Source organism: Abramis brama, assembly GCF_963993115.1.
Source record: "Abramis brama genome assembly, chromosome: 24".
Taxonomy (NCBI): domain Eukaryota; kingdom Metazoa; phylum Chordata; class Actinopteri; order Cypriniformes; family Leuciscidae; genus Abramis; species Abramis brama.
In genome coordinates, this window is record NC_139986.1 from 15,928,176 (window position 1) to 15,948,785 (window position 20,610).

Below are 20,610 nucleotides of genomic sequence, written 5' to 3' on the forward strand. Positions count from 1 at the left end.
GAGAATGTCCAAGAGCAAAAATAAGTTGGTGCAAGATAAAAGACAATAACGATTCCCCTTTAAGACCACCCTGTGTGGATTGCTGGTTGGTCCAGTAATAATTCCTCTCCCCTCTGCTGTGGATACTAAGCACAGTGGTACATCAGCCTGAAATCAGTCTGTGAAACCGTCTTTTTCTGGATCTAAGTGCTTCCTTGATTGCTTACTGTTGATTAAAGCACCCAGGAAGAAATCAAAGCATCCTCTTGACTCATTGATCTTCAGTCGTCCTTGGTGAGCTCAGTATGTGGAAGAGGTATGCTAACATCCTGCCACCATAACCACAATGTCTTACGAATATGTCAAGGACCAATCTTGAATCTTGATTTCATTTTGTAATTCATAACATTCCACACATTAAAGATGCTACTGTCTAAAAAAAAAGCTTTATATGTAAACAACTAAACATCAATTTGATTAAAATGTGAACAAAGATCCATGATGAACACCCCGGTCATACTGTATCAATCTTCAAGAAAAAGTTGTTTTATTCTACATGAAGTGGGTCATCAACTCAAAGGAGCTGCCATGTCAAAAACACAAGACAATGACGAGGCATTTTGCAATTTGGAAGTTACCACAACATACAATATAACATTTAGCCAGTGCGCAAGGTAAAAACAAATATAAGTACATGCAAACAAAACAAGCAATATAAACCAAAAGGAACAAAACAAAAGACAAACAAACAGTTTTGTCCTGAAGAAACAGCCTTTAGTAAACAATCACCATGCATCCACTGACTACTACTGTAGGTGTCAGTATAAAGTACTAGAACACTAAGATCAAGAAGAGCCAGTGAAAAATGGGGGGAGAGAAAAACTTTAAATAATCATTCAAATTATATTTTCAGTAAGTTACAAAATATATTTATTTCAAATGTTACAAAAGATTTTTATTTCTCATAAACAGTGTTATTTTGAATTTTCTATTCATCAAATAATCCTTAAAAAAAAAAAAATATCATGGTTTTATAACAAAATGTTACAGAACTATTTTCAACATTGATAATACAAAATATTTCCTGAGCACCACATCTGTTGCATGTATGCTCTGTCTTGAGTGTTTTTGGTTCAGTCCCTGTGACCTAGTTTTCCCCAGTCTGTCTAATTAGCAATGTCATTCACCTGTGCCCTGGTTATCACTTATCTCATTAGTTCTAGTATATATGTTACCGGCAAAGTGTGTAATCTGGCATTCTATAGAATGCCTAGGTAATGTATAGAATTAGGTAATGTATTTTTTGCAAAAAACATCAGGAATTCTATACATTGCCTAGGCATTCTATACAATACCGGGATTTCACACTTTGCCGGTAACATATATACTCCCTGTGTCGTTCAGTCCTTTGTCCGATCTTGTCAGTGTATACGTGTTATGCTATGTTCCTGCCTGCCTCTGTGTTCGTCTTATGGATTATCTAGTAAAGATTTGATTTGTGATTCATCTTCTTTGTCGTGTGTTTATATACCACCCATACGTGACAACATCAGCATATCAGAATGGAAAGAATCAAATCTTACCGACCCAAACCTTTGAACAATTGTATCCAACACTAAAAATGACAGTATATGAATGATTATGATACTCACCCAGATGTTGCCATCTTGATGGTATGGTTTCCAGTTTCTGCCTGTGTCACTGTAGAGCAGCCGGTAGCGTGTTGTCCAATCAGAACTGCTATATCGACCCTGCGTGGCGATGGCTGTGACCTGTTTTCTGCTTCCCAGGTCGATCTGCAGCCACTGGTAATGATCACTGTCCAACGGAGACCAGCCCCCCGCACCTAGAGAAAGAGCACAATACTCAGCATCTTGTTGTATTGATCTAAAATCTTTGTGGTTGTGTCACACAGGGGACTGAGGAAAACAGAACAGGAACAAATGTTTTAGATTTTTTGTTATACATGTTCTTTTCAATGTTTTTTTTTAAGGGTACAAATTGAATGGGTCGATAATCTACAAGAGCTTTGTAATTTATCAAAGATAATCTGTTATGGTGTTGGGTCTATTGAACTAACTGGATATATTCAAGAGGAACATCTGTATTATTCTCTTCTCTTGGAAGTCTAAAGAACAGATTGCCTTACAGATGTTTTATCTGTGCTTTTAGCTGGAAGCTTTTGAACATTTGTTAAAGGGATATTTGAAGGATCATTAAATATCGTAAATCCAACCATTAATATTATATTAATATTATATATAATAATATAATGCCTCCCTGTGCCTTCATGACCCCTTTTCAACCCCTCATGTAATTCTTACTTCAGGCCTGCATTATGAACACATAGAGCCTCCTTCATAGCCTATCTTTGCATATGAAATAATAATAATTTGCATTTCAACATTTTCTACCGCAGGAATATTTTTTTGTTTTTGTTTTTTTAATCATATCTTTAACACAGAGGTACAATGTATTGAAAATAAAATAAAATAAAATATTACAGGCTACAACACATCAAAATCATAAATGCAACCTTCATATTAGCTTCAAAGAGTTTACTTTAAATCGTTTTATCATAAGAGGGTCTTCTTTCTGTCTGTTTTATACTAAAAGTGTTAAAAGTGTCATTTCCATCACAAAATAATAGTAAGCACAACACATCATTTGAGATATGGTGGAATATTGTGGGAATTTTCATGACTTTCAGAAATGTTTTTAATAAATAAACAAACAAATAAATAAACAAAAAGTGCCCATAAAAAACACCCAGATATGAATACTATATTATATAGTGAAGCCTTTTTATTTATGTATCTGTATTTGTATTGGTATGACAAACATGAATTGGACATTGTTTAAGCTGAGAGTGCCTAAATGCAAAGCTGATATTTAGGTCCCAACTAATTGTTTTGTGCCCCCGAACCGATCTGAATCATTAAACCCAATCCAGTGTATAACGGGATGTGCAGAGAGTTTCTCAGTGGCTCAAATGTAAAAAAAGGGGCAACTTATTTCAACACCCCGGGTTGCCAGTTTGCGGAAAACACAGAGTATTGCAGCCATGGAAGCCAGCAATGAACAGGGTCAGAGATAGCAGATTCTACCAGACCCAAAAAGCCTCAGCATCCATCTAAAACGTTCTATGACCAGAGAGGCATATTAAAGCGCAGATAAATCAACGGATCAACTTAAGGCTCGTCAAGCTGAGGAGTCTGAGGAGGAGGGAGCGGGGCAAACAACTCTCCAATTTTTTTGAATTCGGACTGCAGTACCCATTTCAACTGCTAGCTGTCAATATTACATACTGCACCTTTAATAGCGGTTAGAAAATCCACTTGAAGGTGCATGCTGCCACCTACTGCATGACATCTATGTGACAGTTGACGTAAAGTAAAGGATCGGATTTAGGATAGCCGATACTGATCAGTTAAAAAATAGCTTAATTGGCCCTGGTGCCAATTCTTGAGATCGGCTCAGGACATCCCTACTTAGAAGTAAATCCACTCCATAAAGTTCCTTACTATCTTCATAGTAAACATAAAGCAGAATGGCACTGCAGCCAGCCAAAGGGAGAGTCAGAGTGAGGACATAAAGTGAGGGTCAGCAGTTTAGGGTGTCCATGGATCAGTACAAGACAGAAGCTTAAGAGAGTGTAAGGGAGCCAGGGGACATCCACTCCACCGCCACCTGCAACCTGCCACCAAGGCAGATGTTCTGAGGAGATAAAGAGAGCAGAATAAGGGCACTGGAAGGACACCAGACTCTGAGAAAGAGGGGGATAAAATAGGTAGACGGGTAGGCAAAAGACAAAATAGCTCCTGGAGTTGTAACGTTAGGTCGAGATAAAATAAAAATAAAAACACTCAATGAATCTGATCAAACAAGAAAAAATAGAACTGAAGAGATGAAAAATAAATTGTATTATGTTCGTCTAACCCTGCCTGACGCTGTTACACTGCACAATGAAGCTCTTACTGTTTTTAAATTGTGTTTCCATTGTTATTTATGGTGAAAGCATTCATTAGACTGCAGAAATCGCATTGCAATGATGAGATCACTGCATTCACACGATCAACAGACTGTCTGTCATTTGCTCAGTGCTCATCACTGCAACCTTTCATGTGATGGGAATAGATCTAAATATAATGCTATAATCGACACTTCATGATTCGTTAATCTCGACAGCTGTACTAGTAAAAATGTAGTAAAAGTATTTGGGAGGGTTCCACATGTAATGCTTATTTCATATGCAAAGATGTTAGCGAATCACAACAGACACGCCACTTCAAACAGAGCGTTCAAATCAGAGGACTAAAATCAGGGTAGAAAATAGCCATTTATTTCTAAATTGTAAAAAATAAATTATCCAGTCCACAATCCACATTGTACCTTTGCTTCATCCACAGTCGTCATCAGCAGAAAAAATCCTTTCTACGAATGCATTGGTTGGTTATTTTCCCACTTTAACATGACGGCTTTTTAAACGCCAATCACAATTTTTACTATTATATTTCTTATTAGGGGCCAAGCACTGAAAGTGCATAGGCAACTCTTGAAATTGTTGGTGTTCCTACTATTCTTCTTCTTCTTTCGTACGGTAGTCTATGGCAGCCCATTCAACCGCTTGTGGGAAAGTTATGATCATAACTTGTATATCGTCGCTGTCGGGCGGAATCCTCGCATCTCCAAAACCATTATTTTTCAGGAAATTAAAAAAACGGCATTTTTTTTAGTTATTAAACATTGTATCGTTAAAGTTGGTATTATACCTTATATTGCTATCATATACTGTTGTGTACCAACATTAACACAACATTTCCCCCAAATCATGTTTAATCGGAGATACGAGATTTGCTGCTGCCAGCAGTGTTCATCAAAGTCTGCGGTCGCGTTGAGCCTTTTGACAAGAGATGAGGCTTTACGAGCTACAGTATTCAAATCTAATGATTGTGGTTACATACATCTTCCTAAACTCAATTTTAAACGTTTAAGAGATATGAGTGATGCAATACCAAAATACTAGGCTGTCTAAAATAGGCGCAAATTAACCTGCACGCAAACAAAATCGGCGGTCGAGTTGAGCCTTTTGACAAGAGAAAAGGCTTCAATAGTTAACCACAGCTAACGACTGTGGTTACATACATCTTCCTAAACTCCATTTTAAAGGTTTAAGAGCTATAAGTGAAGCAGAACAAAAAACGATGAGGTAACTAGGCTGTCTAATAGGCGGAAATTAGCCTAATCTGCATGCAAACTTACCTTTGTGGCTCACAGGCTTCCTTCTGCACTGAAGCATTACAGCTATCGATTTTTAACAAAACAGGCCCATTCAAATGTATCTAACCTAACTATTTTCACTCGTTATTGTCTAAAAAACAGACATAGTTATCCAAAGATAGGCTTACTTGGCGCCAGTAGACAGACCTTTTTTCTCCCATAAATAAAACCTGCTACTTGGGATATTTTACATGCACAGTGCCAACTTCGAGTCAGTAAAATAATAATAAAAACAATAATTTAATGCTGGTATCCAAAACATTTAATTCAATTCAAGTATTATATTAGATACATTTTAAAACTTCAATGCACACATATAATAAGCCTAGTAATAATAAGCTTAGCAATAAGTAGACATTTAAAATACATCAATAACTGATATCATAGTTTGATATCAGAGTTAAGGCTTGCTTTACGTGTTGCTCGACGAGGATTTCTTAATCGTTGCGACTTTCAATCTTGAGGAGACAAAATGCCGCGGAGGCTCCCGCCGCGAGTGAAGAAGAGTTACAAGGATTCATTAAACAGTTGAAGTGTCCAATGGAGTTAAGAGATTTGCTCTCAAGCTATTTTCAACACTTTAGATTGGTTAATAATTTGTAAAATAACAGAACCACGTGGGGACTGACCAATAGCATCGATTTGTGAAAAAATATGAAATTGACAAAATTTGGACATACGAGATTTCCGCCTGAAAGCGACGATGTAATGTATATATATGTATATAATTTTGCACACTGATAGAGGACAGTCTGAACAGTCACCAAATTTGGAGTCTCTAACTCAATCCCTCTAGTGCCACCAACTGTCCAAAGTTTCACTCATGTTTATGTTAATAACTTTTGAACCATAAAGGCTAGAAACAAAAGTCTTATTTCCTCTGATTCCTTCAAGCCAATTAGAATGCATCCTATGACGTCATTTACTGTCATGAAAATCTTTCTGCCAATTTGAATTCTCTGAAAAACCTACTTTTTCGAACTCCTCCTAGACGGTTGCTCCGATTTTCACGAAAATTTAACCAGATCATCTTCAGACCATGCCGACAAAAAAATATGGAATTCAAGTTGATTTGTCAAACCGTTCTCATATACTGCGCAAACTAATTTTTGTAGCGCTTGCGAAAACAGACTTAAGGTTGTATCTCCACAACGCTTTATCGTATTCGGAACAAACTTGGTACATGTCATCACAAGCATGACCTGAGGTGACATGCTGCGTTTCGGCACAGCACCACCCACTGGTCCGGAGATACGAAAAATGGCCATTTTGGACGTTGGCCGTTTAGAATTTTGTACCAAAATGCTGTATTTTATGAGCGCATGAATGTATCGTTACAAAACTCGGTATGGATCATCAATACGATGCCCTGAAGGAGCCTGATAAGTTTTGAACCAGCGCCACCTAGTGGTAAAATTTATTTTTCAAATGCTTATAACTCTAGGTGTGGTTGACTTATTTTCACGCGAGTCATCTCCTTAGGTTCCTGAATCCTTGTCTAATCCAAAGATACCAAACATGCTAGGTTTCACCTTACTGTTTGTGTAGCATTGAGATTTAGCGCTTAAAAAGCATTTGCCAATATCTTCGAAACCGTTAGACCGATCGAGACGAAACCACCATAGGAAGTTTGAAAACATAGATCATTGGCTATACACTAATATCCAAATGTCAAAATTTTGATAGTAAGTGGCAAAAAAATCCAATCAAAGTCGCCCATGGGTCATTTTTTATGCTCTCATACATATTAATGTCTATAACTATAAAACACAATTTGACACACACATGTATGGGCTCACTCTGAGAATATCATGATATTAAATGCTACACTTTACAAATGCATTGTGACTCTTCAGCTACCAGGTTAACCATAAACTACATTAGCATTAAGATAGCTTAGCATGCTAATCTGGTTAACATGCTTTTGTGTACTAATTCTTACACTTCCTCTCCTCTGCATTTTGGTAAGTCAGCATCAACTGAGTGGCACAAGCTGCTAAACCATGTGCCCCAAACCATTCAGGTCGTGGGTTTCTAATCTTGTGTGGCACATGGCCATACCGCAATAGATACTGTGGCCAGAAGTGGTGCAAAGGTGCTTCAGTTACAGACATGGTGTCTATCTGAGAAGGAACTCAATAAATAAGACATGTGGCGCATATTAAAGCTATTCATTTTGAGTTGATTCTCACTTGAATTATGGAACATCGGCATCTTGGTGAATGCGTGTCTTCCCAGTGGCACAACGAGATAAGTGAAAGGCATCTGATCAAGATAGTGGGTTCAAGTCCCGCGTGGGACGACATTAGAAAAATTGTGTGGAATACTGTGTCATTTTGATTACTTTATTATTCAAGCGTTGTACTAATCTCTTTCTCTTGGATTAGAAATAAGTATGTTTTTGTTCATTCTGTGTATCATTCTCATCTGAACGTCTGTTCATTTTGAGTTCATTTTCACCTGAATTTCTGAACCAGCTGTCTTTTCATGTATGTTAAATTTCTGCTGTTTTTGCTCTTCCTGCTCTGCACAGCTGTTGCAGCTGCTTCAGGGGTTTGGCCCCACATCGCTGCTTGCAGCTATATTTTTGGTATTGTAATTTCAGGGAAGAAATAAATAAAACAGACATTATTGAAATCTGGGACACTGATTACGTCTTGCGGGACGCGGGAAAAAGCTCCCAATTCTGGGACACTACTATCTACATAACAGCAGAGAGAAATGCTGAAAGCGGAGTGAAACAGTAAAACGGTTCCAGTGGCGATACCGTATCGTATGGCTGAAAAAGGCTCTCAGCAAATCAGATTCGAGAACCAGAACAAACTGTTGTATCCACAAATTATTTGCCAAGACATTAGCAAAATTTAAGCAAATCGACTACTAAAAAAGCCATTGCTGTCTCAGAAAAACATCAAGGACAGAATGAAGTTTTTGGCAGAATGTGGGAAGTTGTGTGTACATATATTATATATATATATATATATATATATATATATATATATATATATATATATATATATATATATATATATTATATATATATATATATATATATATATATATATATATATATATATATATATATATATATATAGACAGAGAAAAATATTCCCAGGAAACTAATTTTAACTTCATAAGAATGCAGAAGGAGAAAGAAAGAGAAAGGGAAATAAAGGACATGGATCACTGCTCACATTCCTTATATTAGTCTCGATCTCATGCATGGACACATTGGTATTCAGCTGAGCTTGGGGTACATGACTGAATGCTGGGGGACTGAACCTTTCTACCCCTCTGTCATTCACCTCAGTTTTCCCACCTCTCCCTCTCATTAGTTTCCAACAGGCTATTTTGTTTCCCACATACAGCCACCTGTCCCTTCCCATCTCCAGCTGTGAGGGCCAAACAGGTTTCTGATGAAACGAGATTTGACCTTTCACTCAGATTCATCTCACAGATGAACTGCTGCTAAATAAATGCCCTTCCTGCTGAATGAACGCGGAGGACTCAAACCTGCAAACAAGTCTCAAACCTGATGTATGGATTTGAGATGATGCCGAGGGTGGGCCCCGAAATGACTGTGTGCATCTCACACACCACAGCAATGTGATTACAGCTGACCTTCAACAGGCCATTTGCTGATGTAAATCCATATGAAAAATGTGAAGTGATGGATGCAGGGTTCGAAATGAGGGGGGTCTGGAGGGGTCCCGGACCCTCCATAAGTCATTAGGGACCCCCCATAAGAATTTATTTTTGGATTTTGGGGGGTCCCCGACAAATATATTTTAACATTAAAAATGATTGTGAAAAGGGTCTTTAGTGACGTTTTATATTTATAACAGTAATTATTTTATTTCCTAGCGCGAGGCAGCAATCAGGGCAGCTATTAGCCGAGTAAGTTCCTATACAGTGTCACAGATTGTTGTTGTGGTGCTCCCGCAGACACGCACTGTAGCTGAACGCGGCAAAACGAAACCTCACAAAGAGTGAAATCCTGAATGAAAATCCTGTAAGTGCTTCGATTATGTCTATATCTCCATAATTGCTTATAGTAAAATATTAGGAGTTCGAGTTCCTATATCAAAAGTTGCATTAACTAGATACCCAGTGCAATGATTAGAAGAGTACGTTTGTCAACGTTTCTTGCTAGCTGTATGTGTATGAAGCCAAATGATCTGCCAGCTAACAGCAGACTATGGAAGCTTGTTTCCGCCACAGAGTGAAAAATAAAAAAGGTAACGTTAATTGCGACTTTTTATCTCAGAATTAGGCTACGTGATATAAAGTCGCAATTGCAGGTTATAAAGTCAGAATTGCGTGATATAAAGTTGCAGTTGTGTGTTAATAAGTCAAAATTGCGTGTTATAAAGTCAAAATTATGAGATATAAACTCGCAATTGCGAGGAATATAACTTTTGCGACTTTATATCTCGTAATTCTGACTTTATAATACGCAATTTGGAGATATAAAGTCAGAATTGCATGATATACAGTCGCAATTGCGTGTTATAAAGTCAGAATTGCGAGATATAAACTATTCTGAGGTAAAAAAAAAAAAAAATCTGTATTTTTTTCCCTTAGAATTGGACTTTATATCTCACAATTGTTAGTTTATATCTCACAATTCTGAGAAAAGATGTCAGAATTGCGAGAAAAAAAGTCAGAATTCTGACTTTATAAGACACAGTTTTGACTTTATTTCACGCAATTCTGACTTTATAACACATCATTTCTGACATCCCAAGACCATTATCCCACCTTCAACATTGGTCCATATAATTTTGCCTACAGTATATAGTGTAGCAAGGTAGTCTTCAGAATTTTTAATAATTTAATAATTAAATTTTAGGGGACCCCCCAAGAGTCCTAAGTCATTTCGAACCCTGGATGGATGTGTTTCATATAGTGTCAAGGTCTTTGGGAGACTGAGTGAAAGATGTGTGAGCTGTGTCATAAATGCGTATTAAAGCACTATGCTTCTAAAAAGATCTAATGAACAGCATGAACACATAGTCAGAATTTCACCTTTGTTCTTGAGGAGGGGAAAATGGGATCATGTAGGCCCATTTCTATACTTTATAATACACAAAGGCAGCATAAATTAAAGTTCTGGCCTGTCCTATATACAGTAGACTAGACAAAACGATGGAAACAATGTAATGGAAAAAATCTACTAAACTAGAACAACCCCATTATTTGATACACTGCCGATTTTGCAGGTTTTCCTACTTACAAAGCATGTAGAGGTCTGTAATTTTTATCATAGGTACACTTCAACTGTGAGAGAGGAAACTAAAACAAAAATCCAGAAAATCACATTGTATGATTTTTAAATAATTAATTTGCATTTTATTGCATGACATAAGTATTTGATCACCTACCAACCAGTAAGAATTCCGGCTCTCACAGACCTGTTAGTTTTTCGGTAACCCTTCCTTTTACAGTCCCCTAATTACTAGGTATTTACCTGGTAAATATATGGTAAGTTATAGTTGGTTATTGGTAATTACCACAGGTAACAAGTATGTAAATGCAGAGAAACTACAAACTAATTACTAGGTATTTACCGGGTAAATATATGGTAAGTTATAGTTGGTTATTGGTAATTACCACAGGTAACAAGTATGTAAATGCAGAGAAACTACAAACTAATTACTAAGTATTTACCTGGTAAGCATATGGTAAATTATAGTATTTTAGTGTGTAACTTAAGGTGATTAGTATGCAATTACAGAGAAACTACCAGGGGAAAAAAACACCACTGTTAAATATCAACTCAACAAAGTACTGTGTACTTGTTACCGGTTTAGGTTGGTAATAACTCAGATTTAATTGTGTACTTCCTCAGAATGTAGGCAGCCAATTTTTAGAAACACCTCCAGTATTACTCATCAATTCAAGTTAGATTTGTAGTTATCCTAGGGTTATGTTGGTAACAGTCCATGTTTATTTATTACTATCTTGAAATTAAGACGGTAGTTGTTGTTCCCAGTAATTCCATGGAAATAAAAAGGCTTCCTTTTACAGTACAGTTGCACTTTACTTACTGAGTAAATTGTCATGTTTTCCTTGGTAACGTTGCAGGACATACAAGGTAAAAAATTGTGACTATATGGAAAAGGGAATGATCAGGTTATAGCCTATGGTACAATTCCGGTAATACCATGGAAATAAACAAGGCTTCATTTTACAGTACAGTTGCACTTTACTTACTGAGTAAATTGTCATGTTTTCCTTGGTAACGTTGCAGGACATACGAGGTAAAAAATTGTGACTATATGGAAAAGGGAATGATCAGGTTATATGGTACAATTCCGGTAATACCATGGAAATAAACAAGGCTTCATTTTACAGTACAGTTGCACTTTACTTACCGAGTAAATTGTAAAAACATCTGCAAGAACATACCCAGTATTTAAGATGTGCCATGACATTAGGGAAAACTGTTCCTGCGGGGTAGCTACCAGGTAAGTGTAAGGTAAATTATTTGATAAACCCTCTATAAATGGGTGTAGCAATGAACAACAACTATGTAAGACAAGGTAAGTTACTGGAAACTACCGTCTTAATTTCAAGATAGTAATAAATAAACATGGACTGTTACCAACATAACCCTAGGATAACTACAAACCTAACTTGAATTGATGGGTAATACTGGAGGTGTTTCTAAAAATTGGCTGCCTACATTCTGAGGAAGTACATAATTAAATCTGAGTTATTACCAACCTAAACCGGTAACAAGTACACAGTACTTTGTTGAGTTGATATTTAAAGTGCACAGTACTTTGTTGAGTTGATATTTAACAGTGGGGTTTTTTTTTCCTGGTAGTTTCTCTGTAATTGCATACTAATCACCTTAAGTAATTACACACTAAAATACTATAATTTACCATATGCTTACCAGGTAAATACTTAGTAATTAGTTTGTAGTTTCTCTGCATTTACATATTTGTTACCTGTGGTAATTACCAATAACCAACTATAACTTACCATACATTTACCCGGTAAATACCTAGTAATTAGTTTGTAGTTTCTCTGCATTTACATTCTTGTTACCTGTGGTAATTACCAATAACCAATTATAACTTACCATATATTTACCAGGTAAATACCTAGTAATTAGGGGACTGTAAAAGGAAGGGTTACCAGTTTTTCTTTAAGAAGCCCTCCTGTTCTCCACTCATTACCTGTATTAACTGCACCTGTTTGAACTCATTACCTGTATAAAAGACACCTGTCCACACACTCAATCAAACAGACTCCAACCTCTCCACAATGGCCAAGACCAGAGAGCTGTGTAAGGACATCAGGGATAAAATTGTAGACCTGCACAAGGCTGGGATGGGCTACAGGACAATAGGCAAGCAGCTTGGTGAGAAGGAAACAACTGTTGGCGCAATTATTAGAAAATAGAAGAAGTTCAAGATGACGGTCAATCTCCCTCGGTCTGGGGCACCATGCAATATCTCACCTCGTGGTCATCAATGATCATGAGGAAGGTGAGGGATCAGCCCAGAACTACACGGCAGGACCTGGTCAATGACCTGAAGAGAGCTGGGACCACAGTCTCAAAGAAAACCATTAGTAACACACTACGCCGTCATGGATTAAAATCCTGCAGCGCACGCAAGGTCCCCCTGCTCAAGCCAGCACATGTCCAGGCCCGTCTGAAGTTTGCCAATGACCATCTGGATGATCCAGAGGAGGAATGGGAGAAGGTCATGTGGTCTGATGAGACAAAAATAGAGCTTTTTGGTCTAAACTCCACTCGCCGTGTTTGGAGGAAGAAGGATGAGTACAACCCCAAGAACACCATTCCAACTGTGAAGCAGGGAGGTGGAAACATCATTCTTTGGAGATGCTTTTCTGCAAAGGGGACAGGACGACTGCACCGTATTGAGGGGAGGATGGATGAGGCCCATGTATCACAAGATCTTGGCCAACAACCTCCTTCCCTCAGTAAGAGCACTGAAGATGGGTCGTGGCTGGGTCTTCCAGCATGACAACGACCCGAAACACACAGCCAGGGCAACTAAGAAGTGGCTTCTTAAGAAGCATCTCAAGGTCCTGGAGTGGCCTAGCCAGTCTCCAGACCTGAACCCAATAGAAAATATATGGAGGGAGCTAAAAGTCCGTATTACCCAGCGACAGCCCCGAAACCTGAAGGATCTGGAGAAGGTCTGTATGGAGGAGTGGGCCAAAATCCCTACTGCAGTGTGTGCAAACCTCGTCAAGAACTACAGGAAACGTATGATCTCTGTAATTGCAAACAAAGGTTTCTGTACCAAATATTAAGTTCTGCTTTTCTGATGTATCAAATACTTATGTCATGCAATAAAATGCAAAGAGAGAGAGGGGGGGGGGGGTGTTGGGAATTATTTAGTCTTGTAAGTATTGATGCTGTTTTTATAACATCTTATTTTCAATTTTATGTTCAGTTATTATTATATTAAAGTTCTGTCTGACATTTTGACTTTATATAAACTGAGAAATGTTTTATTTGTACTATAAATAAATCACACCTCAAAGCTATAGGATATCGACTGTATATTATATGACTTCCCATCATATAGATGGATGGATGGATGGAAGGGTGGGTGGGATGGATTAAGAATATAGGAGGATATCACTACCAACTCTTACCCATCAAAGTAGATAAATAACAATTCTGCTTTCTATTGATTTTGTGCTCTCTTTAAAATACATTAGTAAGGCTAAATAATGCATCATTGGTGGAGACAGAATGTTGGATGCTGACATATTGGCATTACCAAAGTCCCTTTCAAGGAAAGTCTGTTCACTCGGCGGCCATATTTGAAATACCCCCGGGCAGCTATTTCAGGCATCCAAGACCAAGTCCTATCTCTTTGAATGGGGGAATCTTGAAATCTCAAATAACATACGTAAGGGAAACAGGTCAATTTATTGCAAAGGGAATTAATTAATTAATTTATAGGGAATTTTGGAAGAATCACTTATTTTATCATCCAGCGTTCACTTGAACGGGTAGTAACTATCAACTCTGCAGCTCTGCATTAATATCCAAACTACAGTGAAAACACTATTTATTAGCAAGGTAACTAGATCAGCAGTTTAAGACATAAAATTTGTAAGCACATAACACATGACACTTCTCTTATAAACTAATATATAAACAAGGCTTTATTGAGTATTCTAACACATAAAACTACTTTCTAACACAAACACACATTCACACGAGTTGCAGAAAGAAAGTGAGGAAGGAATGAGTTTTAAGAGTGAAATGATGAAATCCTACGTTTCTATGTGCACTTTGTAAAACCTGACCTGAACAAACCATTAATCATCAATTTAACCCTTCCATTGTTCCTTAGGCGGGGTTATTAAATTTATATCTTGCATTTGTGTTCCTTGCATGTAGATTCCCTTTGTCGGCATCCTTTGCTCAAAAAGGGGGTTTCCCTGGTTCGTTGATTGGCTGGCGGTCTTGTCTTCTGGAACAGCGTTCTTGGGAGGCCAATCAAATTGGTGTGTTGGCGGATGAATGAAAAGTCTCGTGGATGAAGTTTGAAGTTGGAAGTAGGCTTTGCTGTTAAACTGTTGACCGAAACTTTGCAGCAAAACTTAACTTAGAACCGAGACTCTCAACGGAAAAGAAAAGAATATCATCTTTGGTTCAGATGTGGCCGTTTCTCCTCCACTCACCATAAATTACACGTTATCTGAGTCACTTAACTTTCTCGCTGTAGCAAAGTACAATTTAGACTTGGTTTCTATACTAAGAATACAATACATTTTACACAGATTTCATTCAAGTCATCTCCTGAGTTTTGAGCAGACGATCATACTGGTAGGAAACAATAAAAACTTTCAGTCGACCATTCAATACTTATAGAAACTGCATGAATTATGGGTGATCTAGGCATAATAGTCACATATATACTGTGGGTTGTAGACATGATATAGAATTATGCAGTTGAACGATGTATGATTATAAGTCCATCTAGCATTGTTTCAAAATTATCTGATGCATTCTGATCATGTAAAAGCAGTCTATGTGTTTTTTTTAAAAGAGATTTTCATGAGAGGTCACTTAAGAAGAAAAAGGTCTGTTTTGTATATCGGTCTTCAAACAACCTCAGGCATTATCTTTGTGGGACTCAAGCTGTGCCATCTCCGAACCATTCCGTCTTTTATGAACTACCTAAAGTTGGCAACATTCTTCCTTAAGCTAGGCTCATGTTTTTGAAGCTTGCATGGCCATAGAGTATTTGTAATTGTTTTGTTCGAATGAATAATCTCCGATCTGCTCTCAGATCTCACACATATTTAAAATCAGCAACAAAATCTGACATGAAGTGTCCCATAAATGTTGTTTCTTATGCTCAAATAGCATTAAAAAGCTTATTTAAGCTAGCCGAGCCAATGTGCATGTGCAATCCTAAGCACGAGTCTCAGGTTTCTATGGAAACCTATTTCTAATGGCAGCTACAGTGACGCAATGACTTTATCAAACAGCAATTGCCTCTTTTACTTAGAAGGCGGGACGTATTACGCCGTATTGCGTGTTGCAGTTTGTCCCATTCATTACTAATAGGAATGAACCGTCTTTCTATATCTATAGTAATTTTTGGGATTACCTACAATAGTCTGGGCATGATGCTGTTCATCTAACTATAACTAATGAGCCTTCTTCTGTGACATCATCATGCAGGGTCCCACAGCATCCTGTACTTTGGCACGACTGGGCACTTCTGATGCTGTCAAAATGATCTTTTCTTGGCTCTCCAGTTCAGTGACACTGGAAACGGTCACAGTCATTGTCCTGAAGCTAATTATATTTTAAAAAGTGATTTCAGCGGAACATGTGCTGTATGGATGTGGATTTCATTAGAGAGTCCACAGTGTCATTGCTATTCATGATATTGAGTAAAAAAGAGAAAAATCCTCAGTGTATTATATATAAAAATGTCATACTCCATCGACAGGATGAGGTCCAGACATCACCCTATTATTCAGTCTTAATGACTAAATAACTTTATGCAAGATCGATGACAACTGCATATCTGCATGGGAATTCTGGGCAAGAATGACACAACTGACAGGAATAACCTCTCTTCAACTCTGATAAGGCGTCATTAACATTTATTGGCCTATGACTTTCATACAGTAATAAGAATCCAATCTCTGATGATACTGGGGAAAAACATGACACATATCACCAAGACTTCCAATAAAAAAAACAACTCAAATCTGAGTGTTTCTTCAAGCATTACTCACCTACGTGTCTCTAAAGTAAATTGGGGTTGGTAAGGGAGAGCTACCATTGTGCACATAGCTGTCATGCCATTGATATGAAACCTCATGTGTGCAGACTGGCAGGTTGGAGAACATGTCCACTGGACACCAATGTGTGGTTTTCAGAGAGACTGGGAACCCTGTGTCACTATGCTAACTGCTGATGGAGTCAGTGCCAGAGGGCATTTCCCATTGCTTATCCTCACAAACCCCACCGGCCTTCAGTGAGAAAGGTGGTTGAATTGAAATGCCAGCCTTACACACACCTGGAAGCTGCTGTTAACCACTGTCACCTGCCAATCTTGTGTGCCTTTATGCTGTATGAACTTTTATGTCCATCACTGAAGCAATCATTCTGGTTATATTACACAAAAACCAACCAAACAACAACTATATCTAGATGTTAAACATACCATCCTCCTAAATACGTTTTATGCAGTATTAAAGGAGAAATTCACCCCCCAAAAAAATCATCATTTACTCACCCTCACAAACCTATTTTCATTTAGCTTTTGTCACAAAATGTGCTGATAAAAGCTCACGAAGACGAGGAAGAACAGGATCTCTAATAACAAAAAATTTGTAAAAAAAATCTTACAAAATATACTTCTCACATGTTATACTGTTGACCCAGACCAACAAACACTGAGGGAGAACTGAAGGCTTAAGTACACAGAGCAAAATAAGATAATTAACGAGGAGATTGAAAAGGCACAGGTGAATGGCATAACTAATTAAACAGACTGAGGCAAACTAGATCTCAGGACGAATCAAAAACACAATGCAAACAACAGAACAGGATATACTCGTTACAGCTTTATTTTCACTTCAGCTTTAGAAATTTTAGAACTTCAGCTAAAACTTGTTTATTTCAGTAAGTTGCAGAGGCAGCATTTCTAGTTTTTTTAATCAATTACCTTTAATAGTTTTTGTTAACAATAACTTAATGATACTATCCAATACAATAAAAAAAATTAAAAAATCATAATAATAATAAAACATCTCTAAAATCATCCGATGGCCAAAATGGTAGTAATATATTGTGCATCCTACATAAAATAATGATAAAAGTTATCACAGAATAACAACTCGACCCAAGCTATGAGTTTTTTGGTGAACTATTCATGTAGGGGAGCGCGGGGCACAACCTAACGCGGGGTTAAATGTAACACGGACCTTTTACATTGTTAGTCAGATACTGGACAAAGAGTGTTTTGACACCATGCAAGTAAATATTTTCATCATATTTTTTTTTCGGTTTCTGAGTTGGGTGTGTACTTCACCAAATCTAACTTTATATTACCTTAATCACTGTCTTGTTGGCTAAAACATACCATTTTGAAACATGTCAGCAATCGTTTAACTGTTGGCTAGGCTTAAAATATTTTTTACAGAGTGGGGTTAGTTGTAGCACAGTGTTACAACTAAGCCGCCAAGTGTACAACGATAATGAAATGAAAACAGGGAGCCACACAACTTTTCACGTTTGAGTATTTATTTATATATTTATTTTGCCACGATTAACTTTGTTGGACTTTCACAAACAATGTTGAAATTTAAATGTCAACACCGTAAAAAATTTCTAACCCTCCCAAATCAAAAATTTCAAGTGACCGATAACATCTAAATTTTTCAATTGGCCCAAGTGAAATTCTTGTTGCAATAGTCTGTTAACATTGGCTCAATGAGAAATAATAAGTCAGACTAATTGAAAAATTTAGATGTTATCGGTCACTTGAAATTTTTGACTTGGGGATGTAATTTTTTTTTACAGTGAAAGTATGATTTTTTTCACATTTGTTGCATTGATCATTTGTTTATTTATTAAGAATATAGCCTGTTTTACATGCAATAAACCCTTTAAAATGTGATTTTAAACTCGTTTTGATTATTATTACTGTTATTATTATTAATAATAATAATTTTGCATGCAGCTGCCACACACAAATATAATTCAATTGCAATTACAATATTTGATGATTTTATTTATTTATTTATTGCAAAATTGTGCAGCCCTCATATCTCTATCCATGATAGTGATTCATAATAGAAGGATGATTGGATGAGGGATGGATGTATGGATATCTATTTATACAGATGCACAAACAATATCAAACTATACAGATAAAATAGTACTGAATTATGTGTTACACACAAGTGTTACAACTAACCCCTCTGTCTGTACAATTAAGTTGTAACATTTGCACTTCTGTCACTTTCAGTGCAACTGTACGAAAATGGTAGGTCCTAGAAAAAACTTGAAGTGTTCATTTGTAGCAGAGATGTGTATGTTGCTTGTGTAAAAAAACAAAAACAAAAAGATTAATCTAACTTAATTATTTTTAATAACTAAGCCAAAACCAAAATGTGTTAGGTTGTGCCCCGCTCTCCCCTATGCATGGGCTCTGCTTGACAGAATAAACAACCAAAAATGAATTAATACAGACATTCAAAGAACACCCATTTATTCATACACAGGCAGTACTGTTTACAGAGAGATAGACTCCTCAAGGAAGAAAGAGTTATATGCAGCGTACACTGTGCCTAAACGCTTTTAAAAGAATTTGTAATACAAGGCAGTTACAGTAGCAAATGAATATTAGAGGGTTTTTGTATATAATACAGCCAAGTGACTCATTGAGCTTGTAAATAACATGCAATTTAAAGCCTTTAAAATCAGTCCCACGGCCTCCAGACTCCCACGTATAAAACATCAATTTGAATCCGAATTTGCTCTCCCCCGAGAGTCTATCAATGCAAAAAGCAAGCAAAATTCTTCTGACACACATTTAACAGTGGGTTCAATTCTTTCTACATTTGCACTCATAAAAAAAATAAAACTTGTGCTAGTTCTGTTGCAGATGCCAAATTAAACTTCAGAGACGTCCTACGAGGACACGAGAACTTCCATTTTAATTAAACAACATTTTTAATGAGTGGCGAGGAACAAAATGAAAATAATAAATATGTGAATTATGCACATATCACCAAGATAAATCACAGCGTTGCCACATCTGTTGTAGATTTTCGCTCAATTAGTCTTAAGCACATAGTGTTTTCCGAAAGCACAGTTTGGCATAATGGGATGAGCCATTGTAAGCCAGTAATTCACGCCTGAAGTTATTGAAGTAATGACACTGCGGTGCCATATAGTGCATGAATGTTTATTGAAATGACACAAAACTATATCAAGTCTGAGCACCTGTGAAATTGAAGTTTGTAATATATTGCTGTCATAAAACAACAGCTCAAGAGTGTTTATTGAGGTATAGTGTCGAGAGAAAAAAAGGTCTGTTCATTCTGTAATTCACATTGGTGGGTGTGAATATGTGTATGAGCAAGTATAATGAAAATGCTTTACAGTACCTCCTCTTTTGTTTAGTTTTGCGTATCCAGGTGCATAGCCACTAGTGAACACTGAGGAGCTGGCGAAGGCATTGTGGGGGAGAGGTGTGACCAGAGCTTCATCACATTTTTCTGTAGAAGAAAAAGAGAGAGAGAAAAAAAAAACATTAAGATCACACGAAATAACACAACATAAAGCAGTGAAGCAGCACTTAAATTTCAAATTTATTTTAGGAGAGTGAAAGCACCCTTGCCACAAGATGCAGGAAGAAATGAGAGATGCCAGTGTTTACTGAGCTGAGATACACATCATGGCAGACCTTTTCTGACTGCAGGCTCCATTAACACCAGCATATTAAAGAGTCAAAGCATTTGGAGGATGGAGGCTGTGCTCCCGCTGGTCATTACTCAGGTCTGAGGGCTTCACGGTTACAAGGCTAAAATGCCAAGACAAGTAATCTTTTCCAGAAGATATGAAGAAAATTAACACTGAGCTGGTTTTAGTCATCATGTTCATGAAAACACAAGATGTGTGGCTTGATGTGTTGAAATTTTTTTAATTATTAAGTGACGATTAGCTTATCAATTGTTGATCAGTTCCAGCAGGATCAGCTATATGTTTAGTAATACAAGTAGTGGGCGACGTGTGCAACCAACACCCTCAAATTATAAAAGTGTAGCACCAGGTCTGGCATATTCAACAGCAAGGTAAATGACAACATGCCC

General features: G+C 37.2%; 1 protein-coding gene across 1 annotated transcript in view; it reads right to left on the reverse strand.

Annotated features, from left to right (window-relative positions):
* Nucleotides 1–20,610, reverse strand: part of cntnap2a (contactin associated protein 2a) — a 401,654-nt gene that overhangs the window by 235,256 nt on the left and 145,788 nt on the right. The window contains exons 2-3 of the mRNA XM_084103264.1: nucleotides 19,906–20,016; nucleotides 1,632–1,825 (exon numbers count right to left, since the gene is read on the reverse strand). Of these exons, the coding sequence (XP_083959390.1) occupies nucleotides 1,632–1,825; nucleotides 19,906–20,016 (305 nt within the window). The remainder of the gene's footprint in view (nucleotides 1–1,631; nucleotides 1,826–19,905; nucleotides 20,017–20,610) is intronic.